Source organism: Hevea brasiliensis, chromosome 2 (genome assembly GCF_030052815.1).
Source record: "Hevea brasiliensis isolate MT/VB/25A 57/8 chromosome 2, ASM3005281v1, whole genome shotgun sequence".
NCBI classification, from domain to species: domain Eukaryota; kingdom Viridiplantae; phylum Streptophyta; class Magnoliopsida; order Malpighiales; family Euphorbiaceae; genus Hevea; species Hevea brasiliensis.
This window is the reverse complement of record NC_079494.1, coordinates 111466532-111492111: the sequence shown is the minus strand read 5'-3', so window position 1 is coordinate 111492111 and position 25580 is coordinate 111466532. Positions and strand designations below refer to the sequence as shown.

The following is a 25580-nucleotide window of genomic DNA, read 5'->3' as shown; positions in this document are numbered from 1 at the left end:
TTGTTTATCTTCTCCCTTGCCTTCTGCTATATTTTGGAAGATATCTCTTATTAACAGATTCTTCCAGAGCTAACTTCAATCATACCTACTATCATTCATATTGTGCCCCTAACTTTTGTTGTATTCTGAAAGATATCTCTCACTAGTAGATTCTTCCAGTACTAACTCTACCCTTGCCTATAACCATTATTTTGATACTTAAACTTCTTAGTGACTTATACCACCTATATTTGTTGCTTTCTATTCTACCCCTATTGTTGTTCTATCACTATTGCTTTACTGCAAAGTGACTCTGTTGATCACACTAAAGACACTCACCTAACATTCATAACAAATATTTAATTACCTTCTCACTATCTTAATAGTCTAACCTAAAGCCTATGTGTTATTATTCCTTATTCTTTTCTCATCAAGCAAAATTGAATCTATTAGGTTGACTTTTATTCAACTTACTACCTACTAACTTTGCTTTTCTGCCTAATAGGACAGTTCAAACTACTACTACACACCCTATAGCTACTACCTGCTTTGGTTGCATACTTTACTTAACTTTCCTCATACTGCCAACAATCTAAAGGGTTCTTATCCCATTGCCCCTTATTCTACCTTGGGGATAGAAAACAAACGAAGTCTAATCCAAGTCCTATAACTCTGAGCTCTAGGTTCAAGCTCCTAACACTACATCATTATGACCTGATCTGAGTTCTGCACTTCTGGGTCCTATACCATAACAAACGTTCTCCCTAATGTCATCCTTTTCTAAGCTTTCCATATCCTTACCCTTCTGTTTACCTCGTTTACCTTCTTTAGAACCACATTTGCCTCCTCTGTATCTTAACTCTACTCTTCCTAATCTTATCCTGATCTGGGCTTTTCAATTTGTTCTTTAACTGACTCTTTTTATCTTACCCAAAATCAAACTTTGACTATTTTATTCTTTAACTTTATTCTCTTTCTTGACCTGATCGCCATGCCAAAAACTTATACATTTTCACTGTCTCTATCAATCATCTACACCTTAGTGTTATTCAAAATTGGTCCTCAAACCACTCTAGCTAGCACTTCCACTGGCATTCATGTTATCTCTCCTGTTATATCTGAACCAACTATTTTATCTTTTTCTTCTGTGCTTCTTTTATATATATACATATTTTATGATTTATTTATGCTAATTTCTGTCCTTATCCTTTCTTTACTTAGAGTATACTCTTAACTTGATTAATAAGAAGCTAAGAAGGAACTCAAGTAATAGTAGCCATGCATTCACTATGTGATCTTTATTTCTGTTTTTAGACTACATACTACCCTCTACTATCTCGAGGAGGGGATCCACAAGGATTCTATTTTCCTATATCTACTCACTTAGCCAAAACTTAAGATATTGGATACCCAAACCCGTCATTCAAATCAAAGGCTTTACATCTATCATGATCTGATCACTTATGGCTCAAACAATGGAACTTATACCCTTTCCAGGATACATGAGCTGACAACTCTCTACCGCACTCTACAGACCCATTTGGAACACTATTCTGCAGGTTACCATCAATAGTAGTAACCTTCTGTCTCTCTTAAAAAGTTAAGACCATACCCTACATCACAACTGACTGCAAAAGAAGTACTGCTTTTGTCACCTTGCCACTATCTGCTCTCTTATCATGTTACAAATTCCATAAAGCGTCATTTCACAAGCTATGAATACTATTCATAGCTTTCGGTCTTTTTAGGGGAGCAAAGTCATACTTTGCACCTTGCTACCGCACAAAGAAGATACTATTTTTACTAAATTTTAGGCAAAACATACATTGTAATGCCAAAACTGTCCAAGACTCCATATTGGAGACTAGATGATCTCATTCTGTAGGTGCTACCTTTACTTGCAACTATACTAAAGCCTCTAATCTTATTGTAACTCCTAATATATCTCTAGCTTATGCTAGAGTAATTGAGTCACTGACTTTAGCTACCACCCAATTGTGGCCTTCGATGTTCTAACTCAAGTGTTTTAAACCCCTAATTAGGAGTTCCCAACTCCTCTGCATATATAGAACTCTGTTCTGGCATATCTATAACAAACCAAAGGTTACTTGCAAACACTCTCATCATGGAACACCACAGGGAAGCTGTAATCTCTAACCACTAGAGGAATTGTCTGCTTTGGCCCTTACAGGATGGCACCAGCAGAATTGAAAGAGTTAAAGGAGCAACTACAGGAGCTTTTGGACAAGGGTTTCATACGTCCGAGCATTTCACCCTGGGGTGCTCCTGTTCTATTTGTGAGAAAGAAAGATGGGTCATTGAGGTTGTGTATTGACTATAGACAGCTAAACAAGGTGACTGTGAAGAACAAGTATCCACTTCCTTGGATCGATGATCTGTTTGATCAGCTCCAAGGGGCTAGATTTTTTTCCAAGATAGACCTGTGATCAGGCTACCATCAGTTGAGAATCAGGAATGAGGATGTGTCCAAAACAGCATTTAGGACAAGATATGGTCATTATGAGTTTTTGGTGATGTCTTTTGGACTCACTAATGCACCAGCAGCCTTCATGGACTTGATGAACAGGGTGTTCAGGCCATTCCTGGACCGTTTTGTCATCGTATTCATAGATGACATTTTAGTGTACTCTCAGACCGAGGAAGAACACGTGTGGCACTTGAGGAAGGTGTTGCAGACTTTGAGGGAGCACCAGCTATATGTCAAATTTTCAAAATGTGAATTTTGGCTAGAAAGCATCTCATTCTTGGGACACGTGGTTTCTAGTGAAGGTATTCAAGTGGATCTCAAGAAAATTGAGGCTGTAACTGATTGGCTTAGGCCTACAACAGTTACTGAGGTGCGAAGTTTTCTGGGCCTAGCTGACTACTATAGGCGTTTTGTGCAGGATTTTTCCAGGATAGCAGCTCCCCTAACTAAGTTGACTCGGAAGAATGTTCCATTCATTTGGACGGATGACTGTGAGGAGAGTTTCCAGAAGCTTAAGGAGTGTCTAACCACCGCCCCTGTGTTGACACTACCTATGAGTGGTGAAGGATACACCGTGTACTGTGACGCCTCCAGAGTTGGCTTAGGGTGTGTTTTAATGCAGAATGGAAAAGTAGTGGCTTATGCTTCAAGACAGCTGAAGAGGCATGAGCAGAACTACCCCACCCATGATTTGGAAATGGCAGCTGTAGTCTTTACATTAAAAATCTGGAGACACTACCTGTATGATGAAGTGTGTGAGATATACACCGACCATAAGAGTTTGAAGTACATCTTCCAACAGAGGGATTTAAACTTGAGACAGAGGAGATGGATGGAGCTTCTGAAGGACTATGATTGCACCATCCAGTACCACCCTGGGAAGGCTAATGTAGTGGCAGATGCTTTGAGTAAAAAATCTTCTGGCAGTTTGGCACACATTTCAGCAGAGAAGAGACCGTTGATTCAGGAAGTACAAGAGTTGATGGATCAAGGTTTAATCCTAGATCTTTCGGATGAGGGGGTATTGTTGGCTCATTTTTCAGTGAGGCTAGATTTGCGAGACAGAGTTAGAGTTTCCCAGCACAGAGACCAACAATTGATGAAAATCATAGAAAGAGTGCAGTAAGGTGAAGGTGGTGAGTTTGGAGTTGCCAATGATGGCGCTCTTATGAAAGGTTCTAGGATATATGTGCCTGATGTGGACAGTCTCAGAAATGAAATCATGCGAGAGGCACACTATACACTATACAATGTCCACCCAGGCTCTACTAAGATGTACCTTGATGTGAAAGATAGCTATTGGTGGAATGGCATAAAAAGAGACATAGCAGACTTTATGTCCAAGTGCTTAACTTGTTAGAAGATGAAGTTTGAACACCAGAGACAGTCAGGGAAGCTGCAAGAGCTCTCTATCCCAGAATGGAAGTGAGAAATGATTACCATGGATTTTGTGACTGGGTTACCTCGTACCACGTGAGGATATGATTCGATATGGGTAATTGTAGACCGCCTAACTAAATCAGCTCATTTCTTGCCTGTAAAGATCACATATTCTGTTGCACAGTATGCTCGACTCTACATTCGAGAAATAGTCAGATTGAATGAAGTTCCGGCTTCCATAATATCTGACAGAGGGCCCCAGTTCACTTCTCAATTTTGGAGGAAGTTGCAGGAGGCACTTGGTACACAGTTAAACTTTAGTACTGCTTTCCACCCTCAAACAGACAGACAGTCCGAAAGGACAATCCAAACACTGGAAGACATGCTTCACATGAGTGTTTTGGATTTTGGAGGTCAATGGGATGATCAGCTAGCTTTGGTGGAGTTTGCCTACAACAACAGTTACCATTCCAGCATAGGGATGGCACCCTATGAGGCACTATATGGAAGAAAGTGTAGGTCTCCTCTGTGTTGGACGGAAATGGGAGAAGCGAAGGTGCATGATGTAGACCTAGTGCAGTACACTTCAGAGATAGTTCCTTTAATCAGGAAACGATTGAAAACAGCTTTCAATAAGCAGAAGAGTTATGCAGACCCCAGACGGAGGGATGTGGAGTTTGCAGTAGGCGACTACGTATTCCTAAAGGTTTCTCCGATGAAGGAAGTCATGAGATTTGGAAAGAAGGGCAAATTGGCACCTCGGTATATTGGACCTTTTGAGGTTACTGATAGAGTTGGAGCAGTTGCCTACCGGTTGGAGCTACCACCCAACCTTTCTCATGTTCATCCTGTGTTTCACATCTCCATGCTCAGGAAATACATTCATGATCCTTCTCATGTGCTACAGCCGGATGTAATAGAACTGAAAGAAAACTTGACGTTTGAGGAGCAACTTGTAGCCATAGTGGACTACCAAGTGAGGCAGCTAAGATCAAAACAGATCCCTATGGTTAAGGTTTTATGGAGGAGCCAGTCAGTGAAAGAGTGCACTTAGGAGTCAGAGCGGGACATGAGTAGCAAGTACCCTTATCTATTCAATGTGTAATTCTATACCTTATTCTGCCTTGTGTAAAAATTCGAGGACAAATTTTTTGTAAGGGGGGAAGAATGTAACACCCTTAATTTTTAAATTTATTATTTTTGGGTAAATATTGATATTTTATTTTATTTGAATTTTAGGAAATTATTTCAAAATTTTTGAATTTTAGAAATCGGGTTCGATTTTTCGAAAATAAAAACTTTGATATTTTTTAAAAATTAATTTAAAAACTACGTGCCAAAACTAAAAATATATTTGGAGTATACGAATTTTTTTGAATTTTCTAGAATTTTTTCAGAATTTTTGAATCTCGTTTTTAGTCCCAAGGCAAAGTAAAAATTTAAAATTTTGTATCTTGAATCGGACTGGCCAAATCGAACCAGATCGGATCGGACCGGTCGAATCGGACCGACTTCTTCTTCCTTTTTCTTTCTACCCGTGCGCATCCCGACCTCTCCTTCTCTCTCTCCCATTTTCTCTCTCCTCCCTCCTCCCCATCACTGGCGTCACGGAATGCAAGAAATTCGGCCGATCTGGCCATCGATTGGGCCGAGTCTTGTGTCAAACAACATCTACACCTCGAGAGCTTTCCATAGGCACCAAGAACACCAAAATCCATCAAGCGGTTTGTCCAATTTTTGTCCGGGAAGTTTTAGCCCATTTTAACTTTTGGACTAGATTTCTCGCAAACCGTGAACCCCACGAGAAAACCGAGAGTACCAGAGCGCTCCACTTGTCGAGAGCTTCGCGGCAATATAAATTTTGAAATTTTCCGACACCGTTTTTTGATGGGTCCCACGGAACTTCGTAGTATTTTCCGAGCATTAAATGAGCTTAGAAAATTTCATAAAATTTATGTCCTAACCCCCGTGTTGTGTGCTTCGTGCAGGTATCTTCAATTCACGGAAATTCGACAGTTATCCGGGTCTGTGAATTTTCGGCCAGACAGACCGGCTACCGAAAAAGTCTCTGAATTAGATTGAGATTTTGGCTACCCCACCATTGTCAGATGCCCCAAGCGCGTTCCCTAGATCGGAATCGGCATAGGTAAACCCGAACCTTGCTTTTTCATAATTTTCTAGTACTTAAATAGGATTAAAAATCTATAAAATATTCGTAGTAGCTCAGAAAATTATGATTCTTTTTGCATTAGCCTAATAATATTGCTAAGGACCACGGAGCAAAGTTTTAGTATTTTTAGAGTTTATTTGGGTAGTTTGTGCAAAAAGGGTTAATTATAAGGACTAAACTGTAAATTTACATATTGTGATTGATGACTGTTTGGATGGGCCCAGGAGGGGCTGTGTGATATGATTGAGTTGTGGGTGTATGGTTGGTGGATAGAGAAGTGTTTTAAACCCATTTGCAGGTTGGGTAGGTCCTAGGTATAGGGGAGACTCTGCCGAATTTTCGACACGACTTATGACGTCTTTGGTCTTTTTCTTCGTTTGTATTGAGTCAAATTTATTAAATGATTGTAATAAAATTGTCAGGTGAGCCGGACAGCCTTCTTCCTCCGTCCAACCGCCACAGTGACTGTTGTCAAGTCTGTGAGTAAAATATTAATTTTAATTATAATTTCACTATTATTATATGTTCAAGTATGCCCATGCATTACTTATATGTATATATCTATGTAGTTAAACTCTAGGCACGTTTTATGTTACATTCACAGCTGTTGAAGTGCCATGGATGTTGTTGTGGTAATTTGAAGCAGTGTGCGTGCGTTGGCGTGCGTATGATGTGGTGTTGGCTATGGATAGGACAGGTAGACACGGCTTGAGATCTTCGCTGGGACCCGGTCCTTCGGGGTAGACACGGCTTGAGTTCTTCGCTGGGACCCCAATTTGGTTTATTAAGCGAAAGTTCGGCTTGAGTTCTTCGCTAGCACAGGTTGGATTTAAGAGAGCTGTATAGGGGATCAGCTCCCATATATTTATGATTTGATATTACTGCGTGTGTGAGTACTCCAAATTGCCTTTTTGCTGTTATGATGTGAAAATATTGCTGATGTTGCATTTCACTCTACAGGGTGCATTAGCTTTAGAAAGTTATAGAAATTATGGTTAAAATTAATATTTTACTCTTTGAGTCGAACGCTCACTCCTGTTCATTATTTTTCAGGCTACAGGAGGATTTTTGTTGTGGTTAACCTGCTTTTCTCCTTCGCAGGTTGTGTATTAATGTTTGTGTAATTTTATTAACTCCTAGAATTTCCGCATGTGTTAGAAATATTTATTTGAATTGGGTCTGTAATATAATTATCATGTTGGACCTATAAACATATTATTATATGCATGTTTGATGGACTGGATGAGGGAGCTGAGCTCCCATTTATTTTTATGACATTGAGTATGTGGAGGGTGAGCTGAGCTCCCCAATTGATTATATATTGTGTTTACAGGTCGGGTGAGTCAAAAACTCTCCGTTGAAAGGTCCACTTTATGGCCGGACTCTGTCCGGTTGAATTCTTGAAATTGGGCCCAAATGGGCCTTAGAGTTGGGTTAAGGAATAGTTAGGCTTACTGCAAGCCTCGGGGGCTTTAGGCTGGCTCAGGTCCTAGTGCCGGTCTGGCTCATAGGTTGGATCGTGACACTAGTGAAGACATTGTTTGAGCAAATTGATCAGGAATTATATTCACCTCTGGGCTACTTGGTTGAAAAATTAATGTATTTCCTTTACTAGTATAATTAACTAGCACTGGAGGTGAGCAAGGTGGGGATGGACTTAGATTCAGATAACTCTTGCTTAATTCTGGAAGGGTACAATGCTCAATAATCCCATAAAAAAAATCATCTTTTAAAATTTTCAAGTTAAGCCTATACACACTTATCGTTACTTTCATTTTGCTTAGTTTTGCACCAAATATAGAGAGATCTAGAGAGATGGGAAGGGATAGAGAAGTTTCATTTAGGTTGGTGATATAAGGAAATCGGTGATGGGATCCAAAATTTAGAGTGAACTAATAGCCTTATATAGGTAGAGAGCATACAAAAAATACATATGCATTTTAATTTCTTACTAATCTTGAACTTGTATAGGTGTCATGATGGAGAAATTGGCTTAACAGTATCATGGGTGTGGTTTTGCTGGAAACCAAGCTCCATGGTTAAACCACCCTCATGAGATAACTCCACGTAAAGGCCTCATACAATTAATTTTTGAATTTGAGATTATCCTTACCATTTAAGGCCATTAATTCTTTTATTTCTAATTCTACTTAATTCTTTTACCAATTTTGGAGCCAATGACAAATGCAGTGATGCAAAAAAAAAATTGTGGTTCAAAAGAGGCATGTCCGAATCTATTATCACTCCATTTTGTTCCATATTCATTGTACTCCAACCTGTTCTTAATTATAACCAACTCCAACTCAGCCATCCAAGAAAAAGCTATTCAATTTAATATAATTTCCCATAATATTTAGACATTCTTTTAAAATTATTGAAAGTTGACTTCATAATCTCCTATATTTATCATTTATTTTTTTTAATTTTAAACGCTTTTTAAAAAGATCAGATTGAATCATATTAGTTAATAGTTTATATTAATATATATTATTTAATTTAAATAATATACTTTTCATAAATTTAGATTATTCATTTAAAAAAAGAGATCATTCATTAAATACTTGTATGTCATTTTTCTTAAATGTCAAGATTGATCTTTGTTATTGAAATTAATATCATAATACACCGCCGCAAAATAAAAATATGTACTTTCACTCGTATCATCATATTTTGTTGTATGAATCACTTAAAAGTAACGTATTCCCATAACAATTGAGATTATTTATTAGCACATGTCATTTTTATTATATTTGTATTTTTGTGAAATATTTAGTTCAATTATTTGTTTGTAAGCCAAATAATTGATTCAGTATTTTCTTTTGATACTAACCTTTGAATTTATAAAATGTGATTATTTTATTTATATATAAAATGATCAAATATTAATTCAATTACTTAATTAAAATATGAAATTTTTTACAATAATTAATATTATATTTAATTAGTACAATATAATATATTATATATATTTGAAATATTTTTATATCCATTATTTTATTGTTGTTAATTTTTCATATCTACAATAAAATTGTAAAACAAAATTTTTTTTAAATGTGATTATTTATTTTCTTTGACAATTATAAATTGTATTAGTATTAATTTAAGAGTTTAAGCCAATTAATGCAATTAGCGTTAAATAATTTATAAGATATATAATCAATATTGATTACCTTTAGTTCAAAAATAAATATTAAGAGTGATAACTCATTATAAAAAAAAATGATAGAAAATTTATCATACTCATTAGAAATTATAAAAGTTTTTAAAAGTTATTTGCACGATAATAATAATTAAAATAATAATTATATGTATATTTAAAAATATATTAATCATATCCAACACATTTTTCTATTTATTGATTATATTAATAAAGAAAATTTTTAATAAAAAATTATTTCCTTAACATTATGATATTTATATTTATGAGGTTGGCAAATTAGGTTGCTTTTTTTATTATTATTTTAAACTAATATTAGTATTAGTTAAATTGCTGTGTCTATATTTTGGATTATAAATAGACAAAATACCATATCCAACACATTTTTCTATATATTAATCATATTAATAATGAAAATTTTTAATAAAAAATTATTTCCACAACATTCCGTGAAACTTGAAATCGAAAATTCATCATATATATATATATATATATATATATATATATATTAAAATCATTTGAAGTAAAAATGCTCTTATTAATTGAGTCGACAGAACTTGAAATCGAAAATTCATCATCTTTTTGATCATTTTGTTTCGCTTTTAGATCTTGTTTTTTTTTTTTATAAACAGAAAAAAACTCCAGAGAAAGCGAGAAATGAAAAAGCTCTGCAAAGAGACAAGAAAACTATTAGACACAACATTTTATGGCTCCTTTTGGAGGTATGTTTGTTGATTGAAAAATTGCATGGTGACAGAACTGGGACATCCCCACACAATCCTTTGTTCCCTCGAAATGCTTCTACGGAAGCATTCTGAAATGTTTTATTGGGAGGAATGAGACCTTCCAATTCGTTGTAGGATATATCGATGGACGACAAACCTTGCATATCTTTGAAACCATCTGGAATAGAACCAGATAGATTATTGTGGGATAGATTCAGCATCTCCAAGCTCTCCAAACTACTCAATTGTGATGGTATCTTTCCTATAAGAAAGTTGCTGCTTAAATCGAACCCTAATAAGTGAGTTAACTTCCCCATCTGAATTGAAATTTCTTGGGTAAACTCATTATTACTCAAATTCAAGTAGATAAGTTTGCTAAGTTTCCAATGTTTTCTAGAATTGATTGGTTGAATCTGTTTGCCGACAAGTCGAGATACTCAAGATCAGTTAACAATCCAAATTCAGAAGGTAGGCGATCAGAGAGTTGATTGTCGTTTAAAATCACCTTGACCAAAGAAGTCAATTTCCCCAATTCCTTGGGGATACTTTATTTGAAGAAAGATCAAGTCCTTTTAGCTGAGCCGCATTTCCAATTTCAGGTGGAATTGCACTAGTTATTTTGTTGCTTGCCATCATTAGAGGTGTCAAATTTTGACACTTTCCCCAGTTGGATGATACTTCCCCTTCGAATTTATTGTAGCTTAGATCTATAAATTCAAGGTTTGGATAGAAGCTGAAGTCTTTAGATATATTTCCAGTGAATTGGTTTCCTCCTAGCCGAACTGTGACAAAGCTTTTTACATTTAGAGGCATAATCCCATATTCAGATTAAAATTTTAATCCCAGGTGTATGCATGGGCATCACTCATGAGGAAACAATAGATTTACTTTTGTAATAATTAAGTTCATCATTAATTAATTCTTGTATTAGCAATATATTTGCTACTCATTTGATTCCACAACAAAAATATGTATCTTGGTAATTCCTTGTTGCAGGTGTGGTTAATCTATGGAAACAATCTTATTAATAAAAAAATAAAAATAAAATATTTATTAAAAATCAGGTGCAAAGTCTGAAGTCGTTAGCTTTTTCTAATTATCTTGTTTTGTTTCTTTTTATTGGTTAATAATTAAAAAAATATTTTTACATTCATATTTACTTAGAATCTATTTGGTATTAGTGTTGGAGTTGCTATTAAAAAAAAGTAATTTTTTAAATATAATAATTTGAAAATATTAATATATAATTTAAAATTAAATAAGTTTTGTTATGATAATATTAAAAAAGTAAAAAAAAAATTTTAATTACTTTTTCAATAGTACCTAAAATATATTTTTTTTGAAAAGTAATTTTTTATCTTCTAATTTCAATGTCAAATAGACATTTAAAATACATTATAAAATATTTTCAGTTAAAACTATTATATTAAACATTTTAATTTAAATTGAGAATAATGAATTAATAAATAATATTTCATTATAATTATATAAATATTAATATTTTAAATGAGGCTGCGTGGGGCTTGGGTTCCACCCCTGTATGTGTGTGTGTATATATATATATGCAAAAAAGCCATCATTAAAAATAATAAAAAAAAATGTTCAAAGAGATAGCTTTCATTAAAATAGCATGTCAGACCCCAAATACACTATAGGCTCATGGCCTAGCAAACACAATTTTTAGCTATAAAAAACTAAACTCTGTCTAAACAAAAAGCCAAGTCCATTATATCGGAAACCCTAGACTGGGGATTGACGTTTAAGCATGAAAATGCCAGACTTACTATGAATTCTCATTTGTCTTCAACTTAAAGTGAGGGATGCAACAAACGCTCATCCAACACATCATTGAATACTATCTCCATATTGCATGAGTGCGATAACATTGTAGAAATCAGATCATCATGATGCTTTCCTTTGATGACTTCTCGTACTAAAATCCCAAAACTGTACACATCGCATTTTTCGGTCACCTCTATCGTGTATGCAAATTCTGCAAAGACAATATATATATATATATATATATATATATATATTGCATATTGCTTTTCAAAATTTGAAGACCATTATTAAGAACAATACTACTTCAAATATGTCAATAAGCTATTAAAAATTACTTTTGAGTTAAATTTATTATGTTTTAGTTATAAAATCTACAAAAACAACTAAAGGATTTTTACAAACTATGCAAGTTTTAACCTCGTTTCCGGTTCAAAGCATCTTACCTGGTGCTACGTATCCGCAGGTGCCTGCAAGCATAGTCCGATTGGAAGAATCTAGCTTGAGAAGCTTACCTGTGCCAAAATCCGAAACATGAGCTTCATATTCAGAGTCCAGCAGAACATTCTTGCTTGATATGTCTCTATGAACAATTGGTGGTATGCACTCGTGGTGCATGTGGTACAAGGCATAAGCTACATCTTTTTATAACCGTGAGCCTTTTACCCCAGTCAAATTCTTTTGCAGCTTCATCATTGCACAGAATCATGGCCAGGCTACCCCTAGGGAGGTACTCGTAAACTAGAAATATGTGTCAGACGTGTGAACAAAAAACATAGAGTTTTACAACATTTCGATGCCTTGCTTCTGTTAATACCCTTATCTCATTCAGGAATTCTTTCTGATCTGCCATCTCATCATGAGGTAACGAATGGAATTTCTTTGCAGCTACAGTATCACACGATAACAATTCTGCTGTGTAGACACGTCCAAATCTGCCCTCTCCAATACAGTACATGCTGTCAAAATTCTTGGTTGCTTCTATGATTTCTCGGTGCATTATTTTTCCATCGAAAATTGATATGGAAAGCAACTCTTCGTTATTCATGTTGCTTCCTGTCACTGAGCCTCTTTTCCTTGTTCGGAAGCTGCACAACATGACAATTAAACCGCAGAATAGGACAAGTGTTCCGAAAATAGGTGTTAGCATAATTACAGCAATTAATATGATTATAGGAGATTTGTGTAGTATAATTACAGTAATTAGCATAATTATAGGAGATTTGTGTAGCATAATTACAGCAATTATGCTACACAAATCTACTATAATCATGCTAATTGCTGTAATTATGCTAACAATAGGAAATACAACCATCAGAGAAAATTTTATGCCCTTTCCCAAATGATGTTTGTGAATCTTAGCAATCTTGCAAGGCTGCAGACCGCTAGCATTGCCACAGAGTCCTCTGTTACCTTTCAATGCAGCATCTTGAAATGCTTTGCTGTTGGGAATGGGACCCCACAACTCGTTATATGATAGATCAACGGATCGCAATTAAGGCAGTTGCTAACGTTGCTGGAATTATACCATTGAGCTTGTTGTGAGACAGATTCAATATCTCCAAGGTTCGCAAACTTGAAAATTTTGCCGGTATCTCTCCAGTGAGCATTTTGTGACTAAGATCGAGCTGGGACAAGCCGTGCAGTTCTGGAATGGAACCAGTGAGGTGATTGTGAGAGAGATTCAATATATCCAGGCTCTGGATGCTTCTGAATCTATCTGATATTTCTCCACTGAGGAAGTTCCAGCTTAAATGCAACACCGACAAGTGAGTTAAGTTCTCCAACTGAATTGGAATTTCTTGGCTAAACTCATTACAGCTCAAATTCAAGTAGTTGAGCTTAGCTAAGTTTCCAACATCGTCAGGAATCGATTTTTTCAATCTGTTTGCCAACAGGTCTAGATGCACAAGATTAGTTAACGATCCAAATTCTGAAGGTATCCCATAAGAAAGCTGATTATCGTTTAAAATCAACTTCAACAAAGAAGTCAACTTCCCCATTTCCTTAGGAATCCTTCCAACTAAATGATTTTAAGAAAGATAAAGTAAATGTAGCCAAAAGGCATTTCCAATATCAGTTGGTATCCTACCTGAAATATTATCCCCTGCAATCTTTAGGGTCGACAAGTTGGGACACCTCTCCCAGTTGGATGAGATTAAACCATAGAATTTATTGTAGCTTAGATCTATGAACTGCAGGTTCGGATAGACACCAAAATCTTTTATGCTTTTTCCATGGTGTTGGTTTCCATCAAAACGGGCTCTGACTAGGCTTGAGCAAATTTTCAAACTTCTGGGGATTGGACCTGTAAGTTGGTTGTCATTCACAGCCAATTTCTGAAGTGATCCTCCAAGGCAAATATTCTGGGGCAAAACACCAGTCAATTGGTCTTTGTCAAGGTTCAGCTCAGATAATTTGCTTAGATTTCCAATTTCATGAGGGATGGAACCGGGAAGTTGGTTGTCACGAAGAAATAGCATTTTTAATTTGCTTAAAAGACCAAATGAAGCAGGAATCGAACCATTTAGTTGATTCTCAATTAACTCTAGATCAACAAGAGATGATGATGATAAGTTTCCCAGCTCTTCAGGAATGGATCCAGAAATTTGATTTTGGTAGAGATGAAGAAGTTCAACTAAATTTCTACAAAAACCCAATTGAATTTTCAAATTAATTATGTTTGATTAATCAATTATTTTAGTCTGAACCAAATAATGGTCACCCTATTTAATTCATCGTGTTGTAATTGATCAAGGTTGATTTATGTACTAATTAAATATGATCTATTTGATTAATTTGTAAAATACTAAATAGTACTTGATCTAATTGTTAATAGTTATTTGATTAATCGATTTAATTGATTATGATATAATTGATCATATTTACTTGATTTATAATTTAATTGATTGTGATATACTTGATTAATTGACAAAATATTCGATAATACTTAATTATGATGTAATTGATCATAATTAATTGATTTAGATTTATTTAATTGTGATTTATTTCATTAGTTAATAAAACACCTAATAGTATTTTATTATAATCTAATTGATCACAATTAATTGATTTAAAATTTAATTGATTAATTATTACTTGATTAATTGATCTAATTGATTATGGTGTAATTAATCATAGTTACTTAATTAATTGATTTAATTATTAATGCGTACTTGGTTAATTGATCTAGTTGATTATGATCTAATTTAGCATAGTTACTTGATTTATGATTTAATTGATTAAGCCGTCCGATTTTCACAAGAAAGAGGAAAAAAAATATTATGTTATCTTCAAAATCGAAGTGAATGAACCAAAAAATTCAAAATTTAAAAATTAAACCGAACTGAATTTCAACAAAAATAGAATTAAATTTCCAAATTAATTTGATTCGATCAGTCGGTTATTTCGATCTGAATCAAATAATGCTCATCTTTATCTAATTAATTAATTGCTTATGATGTAATTGATCATAGTTACTTAATTTATGGCTTAATTAATTATGATCTACTTAATCAATTGATAAAATATTCATTAATATTTGATTATGATCTAATTATTAATAGTTATTTAATTAATCTATCTAATTGATTATGATATAATTTATTATAGTTACTTAATTTATGATCTTCTTGATTAATTAATAAAATATCCGACAGTACTTGATTATGATCTGATTGATCATACTTACTTGATTTATGATCTAATTGATTAGGTGATCCGATTTTCACAAGAGGGAAAAAAAAGAAAAGAAAACTATTATATTGTTTCCAAAACTGAATCAAATATATCAAAAAATTCATAGGCGAAAATTAAACCGAACTGAATTTCTATAAAACCTAATCAAATTTCTAAATTAATTTGGTTCAGTTGGTTATTTTAATTTGAACGTAATTAATCATAATTAATTTAAACGTAATTAATCATAATAATGCTCATCTTTATCTAATTGATTAATTTATTATAACGGAATTAATCATAATTAATTGATTTATAATCTAATTAATCATAGTTACTTGATTTGTGATCTAATTGATTATGATCTACTTGATAAATTGATAAAATACACTATAGTGCTTAATGATGATGTTATTGATTATAGTTACTTGATTTATGAAGTAATTAAATATGGCATACTTTATCAATTGATAAATACTCAATAGTATTTGATTATGATGTAATTGATCATGATTACTTGATTTATGACCGAATTGATTATAATATACTTAATTAATTGATAAAATAACCGATAATACTTGATTACGATATAATTGATTATAGTACGTAATTTATAATCTACTTAATTAATTAACAAAATACTCAGTAGTACTTGATTACGATCTAATTGATTTAACATCTTATTGATTTAATTATTAATAGTTACTTGATTTATTTATTTAATTGATTGTGTTGTAATTGAATATAATTACTTAATTTATGATCTAATTATTAATAGTTACTTGATTAATTAATTTAATTAATTATAATTACTTGATTTATAATTTAATTAGTTCACTACTTACTAGCCTGATTTAAATGGGTCAACTCAAAATTGCTAAATAAATGGATTAAAGCTTTTACTAAATTAGTCATTGGTCCAATTCTCAATTAAATCGATTCGACTAGTCTGATTTATTTTGATTTATTTTGATTTTAACATATTGTATAAATCAATCGTGATTGGTTGAATTTTTGTTGTGTTTAACATGATTGATTAAATTTTTGATGGGCTATGATTGGTTAAGAAATTAATAAGAGTTATTGGTTGGTTAAAAATTTAGTTAGATATAATTAATTAAGAAATTAATGACTGATTGATAAAAAAATAAAAGAATTATGATTGGTTGAATTTTGAAGGAAAATAATTTTGGTGAAAAACTAAACTAATTTGAAGCCTAAATATCTTAAAATTGAAGTGAATATTTCATTTTATTTGTGTAACTTTTGTAAGCAATTTTTTTTACACCAAGCATTTTCCAAAATAAAAACCTCCAATTTTTTTCGTTGGACCAGAATCCGATGGTAGATTCAAAACCATAGGTAACGAATTTCACAATCAACGTTTGTATTCAAGTTGAAACCACCATTCAGTATTCAGCATGGCATTCCAAAAAGTACACATGGGTGAGAATTCTTGGGACCGACAACCCAATCCAAGCTGTATTACGGTAAGCATGTTAAGCAGCGGTCCCATTTAAGATTACAAATCCTGGGCAACATAAACCAGTGGAAACACACTGTATGGAGTTCTTTAGTCAGCGTGTGTATCACACGTATAATTTTCTTGTACCCAAATAATCAAACCAAAAATCGTTCTGCTTCACATAGCGCACAAATGCATACAGACCTCGGACCGCCATTGTGATATGGTACAGAATCTTATAGCCACTCACCATGAATTTATTTTGGTGCCCCTTCAAACTGATCTCGCAGCAACTCATACTTCTTAAGCTCTGCCATTGAAAGGGAAGGAGACAGCTCACCCAATACCTAAGTCAAGGAGGTAGCACCCAGACACATTTACAATGTATTTATAATAGATGAATATACATATATATTTTTTTGGCAGATTAATTTTACCAAGAGAATTAATGTCTAGGTATTTTATGTGTCAAGTATAAATTCCTTGAAAATTATATTATCTTAGTCTAACTGTAGCCTTACTAAAAACTAATTATAATTAATTTGGTAGTTTCCAACAATTCAGAAGAACTCATAACATTAAAAATGTAGAGCTCCAAATGAATGTCTCTGCATTCTGAACATGTTCCAGTGTGGATCTGTGAATTAATTGAACAAAATTTTATAGAATTTTTTATTACAATGGCCAAAATTTGTGGATCATTTTTTGATCCATTGTGTCAAACAAACAAATATTCTTATGCTGATAAGGTATAAAAATATTATTATCTTCTTCTAGCCTCAATTGCATACCTTTATAAAGTCGTCATATTCAACAACCACTGAATCAGCTTGATGGACTTGGGAAGAAGACTCTGACTCAGAACTCAAAACCTGCACAACAATAATGAAGCATTAAACTGCAAGCAAAACTTCATAGCATGGCAGAAAGAGTATAATAATTGGAGGATGGTTAGTTAAACGAAAGGACGAAAAGAAAGGGATTATAACTATGCCAAATGTCAAGAAGATAAAGCACTTTAAGTATCATGCAATTATCCCTACAGTCACAAACTGAATAGGAACCATACTTCCATGAACACTGATATAACTGGCCCACCTTGCGCTTTGCAGCATGAAACCAAGCATCTGCACATAAAGCATACATGTCTGCACCAGTGAAGTTTGGAGGGCATTTCTTTGCTATTGAGTAAAGAGAGACATCTTGGTGCAATGTGAACTTACGGGTAAGTGCCTTAAGGACCCTAGGAAGTAAAGGAACAGGTGAGAATGAGAAATAAGTACATGGAATTGATAACAAATACATATGAAATGTAAGGAATGCTAACCGCTCCCTGTAAGATGCATCAGAGTTAACTCCAACATATAGCAGCTTATCAAATCGGCCAGGCCGAAGAAGTGCTGGATCAATTAGATCTGGTCTGTTGCTTGCCCCTATGATAAATAGGTCCTAAAGAACCGGAAAGAAACAAGAGGCATTTGTTTTTTAATAGAAGCAACAGGAAATAAAAAAAATACTATTATATTAAAAGAGACCATTAGTACTTTACTTGTGTAGAATCATTTAGGCCATCTATCTCTGCAAGCATCTACTGAGGGACAAATATTGCCACATTAAGTAACCAGTGATTAAGTCAGAGGAAACATCTTCCAAAATGACAGCAAAAATATCTTCACCTGAGAAACTACTCTGTCCATAACACCACCAGAATCTCCTGAGGCACCACGAGCTGGAGCAAGAGAATCAAGTTCATCAAAGAATATTACACAGGGGCGTGCTGATCTTGCCTGCAAAGAACATACACTTTGAAAATTTGTGAGCAAAAACAAAAGTAAAATCAGTTCAGAAAAGAATGTCATGCTGACTACAAAAACACACATTAAAAGGGCACAAATTAAAAAAAAAAAAAAAAAAAAAAAAAAAGAAGAAGAAACTCCTTACCTTCTGGAAAATGTCACGGACATTTTTCTCTGATTCTCCTATGTACATGTTGATCAATTCAGGCCCTTTTACACTTAGAAAATTTAAGGAACACTCTGTTGCTACAGCTTTTGCAAGTAAAGTCTGACATTCAAAATTAAAAGGTTATAAAGCAACTTCTTCTTTTTCTTTTAATTTTTTTTTTCAGTTATTAACCAGAGATGGAAAGTTGAGAAATGCTATAGTAGAACCCACCTTTCCTGTCCCCGGAGGACCGTATAGCAGAACACCAGAGCGCTTGCGCAACCCAGATGAAAACAAATCCTTATGCAGGAGAGGTAACTGCAGATATGAAAAATGCGTATACTCAATTAGATAAAATAAGGGAGCATTATAGTAGTTGGTCATCAAGCTCTCAACATTCTACACGATATTTAATATATTAATTAACATATGAGCATGTGCTGAGTTAAAAAAAAAAAAAAAAAAAAGAGATGAAAAATAATATAATGCCATAACCATTTTGAATTCCCTTGTTTAACTATCATAAAGAACAAACAAAAGCCTGCCAGAACATAATTAACCAACTCCTCTAATTCCATTTATATGTTCCTTCATTATGGCAATTCTTAACCCCTACTACTTTTTTAAGATTGTAGTCATAGATTCTTTACAAAATAAAATTATTTATATTGTGAAACATAACGTGTAACAGAACAAGGAATAGAGTTTCTACTTTCCCAAGGATTTTAGAAAGTGATGGTTGTGTTATAAAGATGGAGACAGCTATTCCTCATTGTGTACATTAAACTTAAATGCAATGTGAGTGAGGCAATAAAGGTAAAGAAGAGGGCCACCTGAACAGTATCCAAAATTGATTTCTTCACCTCCTCTAGCCCACCAACATCTTCCCATTTCACATTAGGAACCTGTGGTGAAGAAATTCAGAGAAAAAAAAATAGATATTCATATACACGAAATCATTCCAAATAAAATATTAAGATGAAGGCTACATCCTACATAATTTAAAACTTCTGCCTAAAGAAAAGATAAAGCTCTATCTTTCAAAATGCAAACTAATGCTTGATATTGACAATTATGTAACATTATGGTTTGAAATTACCATTGGTGAGCTAACTAACCTTTGGAGTACCCAATGCCAATGCATTCCTCTTCTTAGACCGCTCCAAGGCTCTCGGCAAATATTCTTTCCCCATAACCTGAGGTATATCATTGCATGTTTCCTGGTCCTGCGCTGCTTTGGCTCCAAGAGAACTACCCGTGTCCTCGAGCTTAGCTTCATCAACTTGAATATTGCACTTTGAGATTAAGATTGCACCAGCATCGGCAACTAAAGCACGCAAATCACGTGGCATGAAGCCAGATGTCTGTCCCACTATGTCCTTCACAGCATCCTCCAATCCAATCTGCAAGAAGCAACTATCTGAATGCATATTATTTAATGATCATGATTGAAAAAAAAAAAAAAAAACTTCCGATCATCATGAAACAGAATTACTTGAAGGAAATGTTACCAGTTACATTGATACCCATGAATCCTCAATAACCTCAATCAATAAAATTAACACTTTTTCCAGCTCATAAAGCAGTTCTGTTCACTTACTGATAGGTTCTAGAAAAATCAACTAATTAAAGTCCAAGACAATCTTCTGGTCAACTAAAATGAATGCTTCCATGTCAATGGTCATGATAAGCATAACAAAAATGAATAGTTTTAAATAATCTCACCATACCTAAAAAATCGCTTTGTGAATTCACAATGTACACACACCTCATATAAAGAAGAGACTAATATTCAGCAAATGATGCTTGAGAGTAGAGGGAAAAGTACTGGCTTTTGGGAAGAATAATTAGAAATCTGTTGTTACAAATGAATAAAGAGAAAAGAAACTAACTTTTATTCCCACTGTTGGAGTCTTGGAGATAATTTAGCATGATGTATAGCAATTATTCACCAAAAATGAGAAGAAACGAAAGAAAATTTACTTTTTTGACATACATTAGATAGGAGCTCAGAACCACTTTGCAGTAACTGAGACAACATTTCAACCCTTTGTTCTTCAGTCAGAGGACCCATACTTATTTCATGGCTGAAGCAACGTCTTACAGTTGGAGGCAGGCCCTCAGAACTCTCAGCAGTTGCAACTAACAGCACCTGATGCCTCCTTATTTTTCCAGTATCCTTGACCGGCTGCATCATCAAGGTATAAGAGTAAGAATCCCTGACAAATCCTAACAGAGTACAAGTTTTATTTTTGAGTAATTAGTAATTAATAATAGTTTTTCCCTTCTACGAGCAGAAATTGCCTTAACATCTTAAAGTTGTAAAACTATGAAGCAAGAGTCTTTGAAAGTACTTCAGTCCCGAGACACTGAAAGACACTTTGAATCTCCCAGTTATCGGTCTTCTACGTTAATTCGATTCCTAGAGATGTTGGGCTGCTATTCCAACATATCATGTTCTTTTTTGTTTCTTTCATGACTGTGCTGCTACTTTCTATGAATCTTTCTCCATTTTATGCTGGAGGGTCTCAACCATGTTTTGGAGGACAGAGGAAGATAGACAAGATATCTGAAAATTTTATTAATTCGTTTAAGAACAGTCTTGTTAAAAAGAAATAAAAAGTTACATCTTACAAGATCACCATTTAATTTTCCGTTGGAGTAATTGTAATCATCTTCAGCACCTGGTTCAGTGAATTCCCTAAGAACTGAAGCAACTTCTGAGGTGAGACCAACTTGATCATTTGGTGAACCATCTAGCGAATTCAAATTTCGGAAGACATCAAAATGGTGTAGAAGAAGAATTGTGGGTGAATATCTGTCACCAGATCATGACATAAGGAACAATAGAGTAATGTAACATATACATAGAACATTCACTTAGATGAGAAAAAAAATGGCAGCAAATAAGATAAAATCTTCCTTTCTTCATTCTTCAATAGAGGATATTAAGTGAAAAAGCCAATGATGAGAGTTCAAAAAATGCAACATATACGTGATATTATAACAATTTAGTACTGGCATCATAAAGCTAGATTAAAGAATTCCATAGCTCACAAGTCCTGGAACAACTTGCATATGCCATGTCCAAAAATCAACTGCTTCACCTTTGAGCCGTGTTGAAAGCTTGAGCGAGTGCAATAGATGTATTCCTGTCAGAGGATGTCATAAGATTATGACAGCTGAATTCCACAACATGAAGGCCCAAGCGACAGGAAATGTATCTAACTACTGTCCTCTTTCCACATCCTGCAAAAGTCATAAACAAATAACCTATCTTTAGTAATTAATGTGCCCATAGCAAAATCATGCTGTGTCAATAATCAAAGATTTTGTTAGGAGGGATCACTTGAAGAAATAAATTTACTTTGTGATGATAATAATGAATCACAAGGCAAGAATCACACCTTCTGGACCATATAGTAGGACAGAAACTCTGAATTTTGAAGAAAGCGCTGATGGGCACAAAGGTGGTGCAAGTATGGAGGCCAAAGTTTTTGCTGTGTCTACTTGGAAAGGGGAAAAACCTTTGGCTCCATCAATCAACAGATCTGGGGGAAGAGCAGAAGGAACAGCCCCCCCAAGAACTAGGGCTGTTTTAGTGTGATTCACTCGAAGAATGGTTTCATCGGATGGCTCCATAGCCACTACCTGAGGATATCAATTACCTTTGCATGAGAGCCTGGCACATTATGACAATCCCTTGGTATTTGGTGCCAACAGGGAAAAATACAGGAAATTTTACCTTGAAGTAGATAAGGTTATTATTTCTATTTTGTGACCTTTGGCTGCAAGGAATGCAAATAACTGAATTGCAATTCCAATTTATGCAGATGTTGAAAATATCACCTCTTGCTAGGTATCTATCAACTTCAAAATAGTTGTGTAATGCCAAATCAATCAATTCTTGGCGATCTTCGGCTTCAACTGATGAACTTCCTTTCAAAGATTCCAGAGTACCACATTCTGGTATCTTAACAAAAGAAACTCTCAAGTGTGAGGCATATCTTGGCAGTTGAGCCAAGGGTTCCAATCCTAAAGTGATTAAAGAACCATCACTAACTTCTCTAGTAGTCTTATCATCCACCTTACTGTCAAAAAGTGCTGCTAAGGTCTCATTCCCTTGGTGGACAAGTGATTTCAAACAAGATACATGTAAGTCAAGGTTAAACGCTAATAGAGGAGAGAGATATGCAATATCTTGGTCCAATAATGGAGGGTCATCTGAAGGAAGTCTATATGAAGGAAAGACAAGCATTGTGTTTGGAGAATGAGAAACTGGTCCTTTATCACCAGATGCATGTCCATGGGTCCTGGGGGGATCTAGAATGACAACCTGGGCAATCCTCTGTACATTTGTTTCAATATTCTTGATAAGCACCTAGTTTTGAACAGAGAAGGGGAGGAAAATTACATCAGCCGTTGGCTTTTACAAGAAATCGATAAAATGTTTTAAAAAAAATGGAGAACAATAAGAAGTTATAGGTAATTTCACACCACAAAATCTAGTCTGTTACAGTTCAATTGAGGTCATTATGCATGGCAGTAAACAATTTTGTAATCACTAATCAGCAAATATTAATTGCAGCAAATTACATTTCATTTCTATGAATTTGCAAAGCAAAAGATTGTTGCAGAATAATGTGAGCAAGAAACTATGTTTCCTCTGGTTTCTTGAACCCATTAAGAAAGAGTGGGGACAAAATAACAAAACCAGAGTAAAACTGACAATGAATCCTCCAAGAAAAAAGGAGGTTAATTTCCAATCATTCATAAATTTTTCTGTTCAACTACGCCAAATAACTCGGCAGATAAAAGTTGAGTGAAATTTTATTTTCTAGGTCCGACTGCCAAAAAGTACAGCATCGAAAACCTTCCTTCTGTTTTATCTTCCTATCCACCAAACAGCTTCCCTTACTTACTGCCCCTTGCAATTTATTCAGTGAAAGCTTACCAGCGAACCAGAAGTTACAGCCAATCGTTTGAGAACAGCAATCGAAAGCCCAACCAAAGCAGAATCGTCAAGAGAAGTTAGTTTAGAATCTGAAACGCCGATATTGGCCTTCGAAAATCGCAGAATTCCCGCTGGTAATAGCAAACTCGGCGACACATCATCTCCGGGGAGTCGGACCCCTTCACAAAGAGTGGACGAGCTGAGTACAGAATCAACGAGGAATTTGGTTGAAGAGAGAACCAGAGGTTTCCTCCTTCTCTCGACCATTGTTGCACAGAGTTAGCCGCAGTATAGAACCCTAATTCTCTAGAATATCCATGTATCCCAACGAAAATACGCAGGTGAAGTAAGAAAACAGCAGCACAGCCTGGGCCTGATATTGCACTAATGCAGTTGGATAGAACTGCGAGAGGCGTAATCGATGAAAATTTCCTTACGTTCGCATTGGTCCTTGCAATGTTGACGCCAAAATTAACTGTTCAACGTAAGCGTGTGCTTTTGGTTTTTCCCTCTCCCTTTTGGGCTGGGCCTCTGTCTCCATCCTTCTCTGCAAAAAAAAAAAAATTGTTTTTTAGCTAAATTTGTTTATAAATACAACGTTTCTTTCAGGATTAAGTCGATAGCATTCTTAAAATTCCGTTAGAATTCGACGTGCGAGGAAGACAAAAGAATCTGGCATTTTGAGAAGAAAGGCTTTTACTCAGTTGGATCTGCTCACAAGATCCTTCTCAATAATTCAGAAATCTCTAGAGCTACTGGGGTGTCCTCAGGATGAAGAATTTGTGGAGGCTTAAAATCCCTCCAAAGGTAAAGGATTTTTTATGGAGAGCATGTCGAAATATCCTTCCAACTGCAGATATGTTAGCTTTTCGAGGGGTGCAAGTGTGAGTTTGTGCTTGAGCTGTGGTGGGGATGAGCGCATTAGCCGTGTGTTGCTTTCTTGTCCTAAGGTTGTGTGCTGTTGGAACATTTTGGGTTTAAGCAATAATCGGCTTGGGCAGGATTTTAGTGAATTTTTCATAAGTTTTCTGGGTACATGTGATCCTCAAAAGTCTGAATAAATTTTTAAGTAGAAGATTTATGAAATGTAGAAAATTATTTAACAATATTTAGCTCAGATTGATTAAATTTTTATTTTTCTTATTTTACAGTTCAAGTAAAATGAATTCAGTTGTGAATATTTTAAGTGGGGTAAGGTTAATTCTTTAAATTTTTTCATATTAAATAAGTAATTTACCTCATCGTTATGTGTGACATCATGTGAAGTATGATGGATTTTTTTTTTTTTACTAGCAAATATGATGGATTTGATAACATCCATTTGGATAGATTTGATAAGAAATTACTTATATAAAATATTTTCAACCTCATACAGAAAAAAAAAAAAATTGAGGACTCAATTAAAAAATCGAAAAATTTGTGACGTTGTAGCAAAAGAGAGAATTGTTATTGTTAATGACTGACAAACACTGACACAAACCAGCATCCCACATCGGAAGAGCAACTGACAAAAAACAACTACAAAATTTGCCTTTCATTGGTAATCGTCGCCGGGCTCGGTAACGCGGGCCTATGACCCTAAGTGGGGGGCATTAAAGATGGACGGATTAGTTTGGTGGGTCTAGTTGTTTGGGTGAGGCTAAGTGGGCCCTTGCTGGCTTGCCATTCCCTGTCTGGGTATGCATGGTTCGCATAGTGTTGGCCCATTTGTTGTTGGGTGGTATTATGCATGTTTAAGCCTCCGATGTTAAGAATACCGGGGACTTCTTGAGCTGGCTTTTCAGAGCAGCAGGTGTGCTCTCTTTCATGGATTGGACTAACAAGCTGGTACCTCACCCATCTATCATAGGTTCAAACTAAA

General features: G+C 34.7%; 2 protein-coding genes across 4 annotated transcripts; both read right to left on the bottom strand.

The window, feature by feature from the left end:
* Window positions 1-12432: 12432 nt before the first annotated feature.
* On the bottom strand, window positions 12433-14161 carry LOC110634837 (MDIS1-interacting receptor like kinase 2-like). The gene is made up of 3 exons (XM_058143160.1): window positions 13771-14161; window positions 13191-13701; window positions 12433-12766 (listed from the first exon to the last, which is right to left on the bottom strand). The coding sequence occupies exons 1-3, from the start codon at window positions 14159-14161 to the stop codon at window positions 12433-12435; spliced, it is 1236 nt and encodes a 411-aa protein (XP_057999143.1).
* Window positions 14162-16726: 2565 nt separating this feature from the next.
* LOC110634709 (peroxisomal ATPase PEX6) lies at window positions 16727-24672 on the bottom strand. Of its 3 annotated transcripts, XM_021783830.2 has the most exons (16): window positions 23720-24660; window positions 22511-23146; window positions 22173-22416; window positions 21873-22014; window positions 21400-21583; window positions 20762-20953; window positions 19884-20168; window positions 19599-19670; window positions 18997-19083; window positions 18763-18885; window positions 18498-18608; window positions 18371-18409; window positions 18149-18270; window positions 17920-18064; window positions 17613-17693; window positions 16727-17168 (listed from the first exon to the last, which is right to left on the bottom strand). In XM_021783830.2, the coding sequence occupies exons 1-16, from the start codon at window positions 23984-23986 to the stop codon at window positions 17079-17081; spliced, it is 2820 nt and encodes a 939-aa protein (XP_021639522.2). In that variant the 5' UTR covers window positions 23987-24660; the 3' UTR covers window positions 16727-17078. The 3 variants fall into 3 exon arrangements, 2 of the variants coding, with proteins under 2 accessions (XP_021639522.2, XP_021639529.2); XM_021783837.2 differs by lacking the exon at window positions 20762-20953 and having other exon boundaries at window positions 23720-24659; XR_002491036.2 differs by lacking the exons at window positions 16727-17168; window positions 17613-17693 and having other exon boundaries at window positions 18366-18409; window positions 23720-24672.
* Window positions 24673-25580: the final 908 nt, after the last annotated feature.

Excerpts from the sequence above, each read along its gene's own strand:
- LOC110634709 (XM_021783830.2), bottom strand. The coding sequence starts at position 23,986 with ATGGTCGAGAGAAGGAGGAAACCTCTGGTTCTCTCTTCAACCAAATTC. Across the intron at positions 18,410-18,497 it reads TGGACAGAGTAGTTTCTCAG|ATGCTTGCAGAGATAGATGG; the intron begins GTGAAGATATTT and ends GTCCCTCAGTAG. Across the intron at positions 18,065-18,148 it reads GATGCATCTTACAGGGAGCG|GGTCCTTAAGGCACTTACCC; the intron begins GTTAGCATTCCT and ends TTTACTTCCTAG.
- LOC110634837 (XM_058143160.1), bottom strand. The coding sequence starts at position 14,161 with ATGCTATTTCTTCGTGACAACCAACTTCCCGGTTCCATCCCTCATGAA. Across the intron at positions 13,702-13,770 it reads TGCAGGGGATAATATTTCAG|TTGGAAGGATTCCTAAGGAA; the intron begins GTAGGATACCAA and ends AAAATCATTTAG. Across the intron at positions 12,767-13,190 it reads AATGGTATAATTCCAGCAAC|CTTCCGAACAAGGAAAAGAG; the intron begins GTTAGCAACTGC and ends CATGTTGTGCAG.